Source organism: Coptis chinensis, chromosome 3 (genome assembly GCF_015680905.1).
Source record: "Coptis chinensis isolate HL-2020 chromosome 3, ASM1568090v1, whole genome shotgun sequence".
In the NCBI taxonomy this organism is placed as follows: domain Eukaryota; kingdom Viridiplantae; phylum Streptophyta; class Magnoliopsida; order Ranunculales; family Ranunculaceae; genus Coptis; species Coptis chinensis.
In genome coordinates this window covers 117825150-117832938 of record NC_141458.1, presented here as the reverse complement: position 1 = coordinate 117832938, position 7789 = coordinate 117825150, and the positions used below count along the sequence as shown (strand labels likewise).

Sequence of the window (7789 nt, the reverse complement as noted above, 5' to 3'; positions counted from 1 at the left end):
GCTGAGATCGAAAGTTTGAGGGCTAGTCGGAACGAGCCCCAACCTCTTCTGACATCCACTGTTATTCCACCTGGTGTAACACCAGAGGTAGCATCCCCAACCACAGTGAGAGTTGAGGAGTTCAGACCACCAGTGCAAAGTCAATCGGGGTTTCTGCTTGCAAATTTCATCAGGCTACGTCCACCTGAATTTGTGGGGTCTTCTGAGGTTAAAGTAGCCGAAGACTGGTTGCTAGACATGTCGAGTATGCTAGACTCTATGATGTGTACTGATGTGGAGCGGGTCACTTTGGTGCCTTCATGCTTAGAGGTGAAGCCAAACACAAAGTGGATCAGTGTTAGGGCGTGGAGGCGTTTCCTATGAGTTGGGCTAAGTTTGAGGAACTCTTTCTTTTGAGGTATGTTCGGCGGAGAGATAAGAAGCGAATGGAATTCCTCAAGTTAGAACAAGGAAACATGACGGTGGCAAGATGAAGAGAAATCGCTTTTCTTTCAACGATATGGGAAGGAGTGGATTTCCACCGGAAAAAGCTAAGGCTCGGAAATTCATTGGCCGGTTTGAAACCGTATATGCAGAGAGCAAGATGTCGGTCCTTGGATCGATACTTATCTTTGAGGCTGTGAGAAGAGCTCAAGGAATTGAAAGAGTTGATGATCGAGTTATTCTCTACAGAGGCAAGAGGTTGGAAGGGTAAGGCGGTAACCTGATTCCTGGAGTAAGGCGGGATACTGAGGAAAGAGACAGTCTACCAAGGCGGTGGTTCGTGGTCGCGCAACAGATGTATAGGCGGTCATCCAGCAGCACAACAGTGGAGGGCACCAAATTTGTACATAGGGGTTTGAATGTGGTTAGGCGGCCACAGAGTCTACCGATTCGCGAGACCCGATGAGTGGATCACGAGAGGCCACCGAGGTACCGCTCCTTCTCGGACGAGCACCGGTGCAGAATTTGAGGCCTCGTGGTCGGGAGAGAGCTAGATTGCAATCTGTAATACCCCATAGTATCTGATCGAGGGAGAGAGTGTGGTTTGCTATGGTTGCGGTGAATTTGGGCATATCGGCGGTTTTGTCCCAAGTCGGTTCGGGGTGGAGCGAGAGACCACGAGGGCAAAGTGTATTATCTAGTGCCGAGGAAGAGGTTATGGATCCTGCTCCGGTCCAAGAGGAAGCCACGGTATATAATGCTATGGGGGGCAGATATAGCGCTACTACCGATCAAGTGGTTGAAGGTATGATATGTGCGTTTACACATAATAATGTGCATGTCTGTTTGATCTGGGTGCTACTCATTCTTTCATTGCTAGAAATATGGTGAAGATTCTTGGTTTGGATGTAGTTAATACGGGAGGAAGCTTATTCTATCTACTCCTCTAGGAAAGAAAACTATGTTCTTTGAAGTTTGTCACCATTGTGTGATAAAGATAGGTGATAGGGGAGATGATAGTCGATCTAACGGTGATGGATCTAAAAGATTTCGATATCATCGTAGGGATGGATTTGTTAGGGAAGTATCATGCCCATGTAGATTGTTTTGCCAAGACGGTGGCGCTTAGAGTATCGGACGACTGAGGTTGTGTTTGAGGGGATTAGAAATACACGGTATCTCGAGTGGTGAAGGCCAAGTCGACTTCAAGTATGATAGATACGGATTGTTAGCTGGTCTTAGTCTCCAAGGGCCGAAGTTCGAATCTTCCGAGCTTGTTCCTGTAGTTAGTGAGTTTGCGGCAGTGTTCCCAGATGCATTGCCGGGATTGCCTCCCTGGCGTGAGATAGATTTTGTAATAGATCTAATGCCGGGAACGTCGCCTATTTCGATGATTCCTTATCGAATGGCTCCTCTCGAAATGAGAGAACTCAAGTCCCAATTAGATGAATTGAAAAGATTGGGGTTTATAAGGGAAAGCCAGTCACCTTGGGGAGCACCGGTGTTATTTGTGAAGAAGAAGGATGGGTCATTTCGGCTATGTGTGGATTATCGGAAGCTGAATAATGTGACTATCAAGAACAAATATCCGTTGCCTAGGATTAATGACCTGTTCGATCAGTTAAGGGGTGCCAAGTATTTCTCGAAGATAGATCTCAGAACAGGCTACCATCAGATGAAATTCGAGAAGAAAGATATCTGAGAAGATGACTTTCCGCATTAACGGCTAGGGCATTTTGAATTTTGGTGTTACCATTTGGATTGACAAATGCTCCGGCCTGCATTTATGGATCTCATGCACCGAAAGTGATGTGGAAATACTTAGATCAATTTGTTATCGTATTCATAGATGACATATTGATTTATTCCAAGACTAGAAATTTGAACATAAGGAACACTTGAGGATGGTTTTTCAAACATTAGTTGATCATCGACTTTACGCCAAGTTAAAGCAAGTGTGAGTTCCGTTGAATGAAATGAGGTTCTTAGGGCATGTTGTATCGGAGAATGGAATCAAAGTTGATCGTTCAAAGATAGAGGCGTGAATAATTGGCCGAGACAGACCGACGCCACGGAAGTCGAAGTTTCTTAGGATTGGCGGGGTATTACCGTCGTTTTGTGGAAGGATTCTCTAGCATAGCGTCGTCCTTAACTAGATTGACACGAAGGATGTGAAGTTTGAATGGGCCGGAGGCATGCGAGAAAGCTTTCAAGAGCTAAAGACGCGATTGGTACTTGGCCGCCGGTTTGACTATTCCGGATCCGGAGAAGAGCTATGTGATTTATAATCGATGCCTCTAACACGGGTTAGGATGCGTCTTAATGCAAGAAGGCCAAGTGATAGCGTATCGTCTAGACAATTGAATGCCCATGAGAAGAATTATCCTACTCATGACTTGGAGTTAGCGGCGATCATTCATGCTCTAAAGATATGGAGGCATTATGTGTATGGTGAGAAGTTTGAGATATTCTCGATCACAAAGAGTCTCAAGTACTTGTTCTCATGAGAAAGATTTGAATATGAGGCGAGGAGGAGATGGGGTGAGTACATGGAGGACTATACATTCACATTGCAATACCATCCGGTAAAGCAAATGTAGTTGCCGATGCATTGAGTAGGAAGCGAGAACATGTCTGTGCTCAGATGATGATGAAGGAGTGGCAATTGCTGGAGTCTGCTGCTTCTTATGGTTTCGAGATCACGGGAAATGGAAGTGGAGATCCTCGGAAGTCTTTGTTATTTTTACGGATGATGACGTGTGACGGCAGAAAACACTTTGGTTCAGGAGATTGTGGATGCTCAGAATACATCGAGGGATGGACCTAGGTACCGAGGATATGTGGATAATGCTGAGGATGTTGATTGGGAAAAATCCGGAGACGGAAGCATCAGATTCAGAGGAAGAATTTGGGTACCTTTTGATCACTCTTTGCGGAATAATATCTTGAGTGAAGCCCATAGATCGAAGTATACCATTCATCCTGGCGGTACCAAAATGTACAGAGATCTGCGACGTCAGTTTTGGTGGCCGGGCATGAAGCGACACATTGCAGAATATGTTAAGAAGTGTGCCACATGCCAACAGTGAAAATTTGAACACCATAGACCACCGGTCTTCTTAAACCTCCGGAGATTCGGAATGGAAGTGGGAGAATATAACCATGGATTTTGTATCCGGGTTACCGAGGACCGATGAGGGATTGGATTCTATATGGGTCATTGTTGATAGACTAACCAAGTCCGCCCATTTTATACTGTTAAGACTACTTACTCACGCTGAAAAGCTAAGTAGGATCTACATGTCGGATGTCTTGAGGTTGCATGGGGCACCATTATCTATAATTTCAGATAGAGGTACTCAATTTACGGTTCATTTTGGAGAAGTCTTCAAAGGAATTGGGGACCAAACTGAAATTCAAAGACGCTTTCTTTCATCCATGACCGATGGGCAATCGGAAAGAGTCATCCAAATCATCGAAGATATGCTTCGGGCTTGCGTGCTTGATTTTGGGGGTAGTTGGAAGACTCATTTGGCATTGGCTGAGTTTGCCTACAACAACAGTTACCAATCTAGTATTGGTATGGCACCGTTTGAAGCGTTGTATGGCAGACCTTGCAGAACACCTCTCTGTTGGACTGAAACCGGAGATAGTATTATGTTGGGGCCAGAGATGGTTAGTGACACCACCGAGAAGATCGAGTGATCTGAATCGGTTGCTCCACGCCCCAGTCGTCGAAAAGCTATGCGGATAGGCGTAGAGCGCCCCTTGGAATTTTATGAAGGTGTGCGGGGGTATTCTTGAAAGTATCTCCGAAGAAGGGCATTCAGAGGTTCGGGATGAAAGGGAAACTTGCACCTAGATATGTGGGACCATTCCTGATTATTCAGAAGATCTCTGAGCTAGCTTATAAGCTCGAGTTACCAGAAAGGCTATCACGTGTCCATAGCGTGTTCCATATCTCGATGCTACGCAAGTATGAGCCGGATCCACTGCATGTTGTTGATTTAGAATTGTTAGAGTTGGAAGAAGACATTACCTATCCGGAAGGGCCAGTTCAGATTCTAGATGCGAGAGAGAAGAGACTGAGGTCCAAGGTCATTCCGTTGGTAAAAGGTCTTGTGGAGAAATCACGATGTAAGAGGAAGCAACACCGGGAGAAAGAAGCCGATATGAGGCGACAATATCCGAATTGTTATTCGAGCAATAAGGTATGATTTAATTTCGATGTGAAATTTTCTTTTAAGGAGGGTAGGATGTAAAGTCTGAATTATTATTAAGGGTATTTTCAGTAAAATTTCCTATTAACTCTAGGGACGCTCGTAAATTGGTCGTCGGGTTTATTTTTCACCCATACGTAACTTCATTGGAACTTAACTCCGACTCATAAGTCACGTTAGGTGTTTATCCCATATCTGAAAATTTGACAAAAGGCGGTTAAGCGGTTTTCGTCGTCGATCGCACGAAAGCACGAGTTAACGCTACTGCCAGGAGTGAGTTATTATTATAGCTTTGGAGAGATAGAATATGGAAGATTAAATTTAGCGGGATGAGCCGGAGAAATAATTACGACGCGACGTCAAATTCGTTAGTGGTTAGGAGTCTAAGTAGGACGTTAAGTCTAATCAGGATATATTGGGCTTGGGCCTAAATATATCGCGGCCCAAAAATAGAAAAACCGAAATCGCGAAAACACAAAAATCGCACTTCATCTTCCCCAATTTTCGCCCTTTCTAAAACCTAGGAGAGAGAAAACAAAGTTCTCTCAATTCCCCATCGATTTTACTTCAATACTTCGGCCTCAAACCTAGAAACACTAGAATGAAGTGAGAGGATTGAAATCTCTTGGAAATTCGAGCATCCCGACGCCAAATCGCCGCTGCCGGGTGAGTGAATGCGTCTCCAATCGATTCCACTCAAAAACTTAAACGCCCAATCACTAACAACACTCAATCAAGCGTGGGGATTCAAAAAAATAGTGGAATTGGCGTCGTATTTCCGCGAAAGGTAAGTTTGAATTCGTTTCGATTAATAGTTAGCTTCAATTTCGATTTCTTGAGGGTGTGATGCTGAAATGGATTGTATTAGGGGTGTTGAAGGCTGGCAATAGCAGTTGGACGAGCTGGAGTGGAGTGAAACAGTGGTGGAGTCGAAAAATTATTTGAATTGCGTCGTGTTTTTACGAAAGGTGAGTAATTTGGTTTCAAACAATTAGTTTAAACTCGTTTTAGTGGTATTGGATGAAAGATATTTGAATGGGTTGGTTGTACACTTCGGCAGTAGCTCGATTTGGAGAAGGAGAGTGGGCGATTTTGGTGGAGCAGCGATCTAGGAGCGATTCTGTTGCTGATTCGGTAAGAATCTTCGGCTATTCACTCGATTTTGAGCAGTTCATGTCAGTTTATAATTGTTTAAGAGTAGATTAAGTAATGAACGATTGATAAGGAAGACAACAGTAAATATTGCGAGAATTTAATGTGAATGGAATAGTGGAATTTGTTGTTGTTGTCGGAGTCGAGAAAAATCTTAATTGTTATTGGACGCGATAGGATTGGCGTAGATATGTGGGCTCAGCGATTGGCTCGAAATAGCCGTAGAGATCTGTCGAGAGCCGATGCCAAAGAAATGGCTGTAGCTCTAATCCGGTAGTTAGATAAAAAATTTACCCGAAACCAAATTCAGTAGTGTCGAGATTCTTCTTCGACTTTACGTTATATAAAATTCTCGTTCGTTTGATAACTTCTAATGGTCGACGATATATATATATGATGTGTAGGAGTAAATCTGAGGGGATTCGGTTAAAGCGGCCTCGATTCGGCTAAGTGGGCTTGAGGAGAACGGAGCTTGCTAAGGTAGGAACCTACATACCAATATATAGTCTGCTTATTTTCATGCATGATTTGAGTTGTTTAAAATGTTAAGAAATAGTTTGCGTATCAACCATGCATGTATATATGATATTCATGTTTTTGCATTGTAGTTTTCCTCGATATGAATTAAGTATATGGATAGCTTTCGCGTGAAATGGTTTTCTGTAAAATCGGGGTAGCGAGGGATTGTTTCTTGGTTAAAAGTGAAAAAACTGGTTTTGGGGAAAGGTTCGCGTCTCTTGTCTCAGCAAGGAGACAGAGAGATGGATTTTGTAATGCGGGTAAGGATTACCCGGTTGTTTGTAACTAGGTGCGAGGTTCTGGATTGGTCCCGGGATGGTCGTGTTATTTACGATGATTCGCCGTTTGGGAATCATCGGTTGTTATTTACTATGACTCGCCCGTTTGGGAGTCATAGGTTGTTACCTTTCGATTTCGGAAATCCAGGAACTCACACCTATATAATCAACAGTTTTAAAAGAAAAACTAGATATGTAACTAGAGTATTTGAAAATAATCGGTAATACTAGTATATATATATATATAGATATTACTATGTTTATCACGAGGAGATTTAGAAAAGGAACTGTGAATTCCTATAAAGAAGGAACTGTTGTCGCATTTCCGGAGACGGCAGTTAAGCTTCTAGGATTCCAATGGTGTACACCTTCGAGTGTGGTGGGCCACCTTTAAAGGGATGCATCACCGGATGTAGTCCGGGAATTTCTTTTCTACTTTTCTAGATAACCATGCTTGCGTGTCACTTATTTGTTGGTGATTAGCTTGTGTGGGGTTACATGCTACCTCGATGAGGTTTAGACGCGAGGAGTGAGAGTTTAGTCCACTCACGGATGTGTCGTCGGGATCCCGAAAGCGGTCTATAGTCGTCGAGCGGTTGACCACCGTAAGTTAGGTGGCGCCCGTATGGGGTCGTGGTCCAGGCCCACCGAGCCCTAAAAGCTTTGGGGATTTTTGTGTCTGACGAACACAACAACGGCATTCGACTCCCTGCGGTAAAATCGGGAAAACAACGGTGCATAGTTCACACTCGGGAAGTCTTGAACCGAGATTGCTGTGCGGATCGAGTACCGGTCGTACCGTCGATCCTCACCATTCTAATAGGATCGTGACCCACGATGGTTGTATCTTTGATTGTGAAAACTATATTTTGTATATCAATGAAGCATGCCGATATGATTTATGCTAGTTAGTGATGTATATATACATAGTCACAATATTTGAATACTATTATAGAAACCCCGCATGTTTTAAATGTTTTCTATAAGTAGCTATTTATTGGTTATGTGAGTTTCATCTTGGGCATAGTTGTTTGCTCATCCTACTTAACATTTCAGACGAGCGGGTTCTTGCGGAGGAGGGTTTCCTAACCCTAGTGATGACGGGTATGGTGATTTGGGAGGATTTCCCATTGCTTTGACGAGAGTCGAGTCAAGTTTATATTTTGATTAGTATAGAGATGACCTAGGTTATTCTTT

General features: G+C 43.5%; 1 protein-coding gene and 1 long non-coding RNA gene across 2 annotated transcripts; both read left to right on the top strand.

Annotated features, from left to right (window-relative positions):
- The first annotated feature begins 4262 nt into the window (after positions 1 to 4262).
- Positions 4263 to 4640, top strand: LOC147513535 (uncharacterized). The gene has a single exon (XM_086598925.1). It carries the CDS (start codon positions 4263 to 4265, stop codon positions 4638 to 4640), a length of 378 nt encoding a protein of 125 aa, XP_086455051.1.
- Positions 4641 to 5114: 474 nt separating this feature from the next.
- LOC147513534 (uncharacterized) lies at positions 5115 to 5778 on the top strand. The gene is made up of 3 exons (XR_015217389.1): positions 5115 to 5430; positions 5512 to 5611; positions 5704 to 5778. It is a non-coding gene; the product is annotated as an uncharacterized LOC147513534 (long non-coding RNA).
- Positions 5779 to 7789: the final 2011 nt, after the last annotated feature.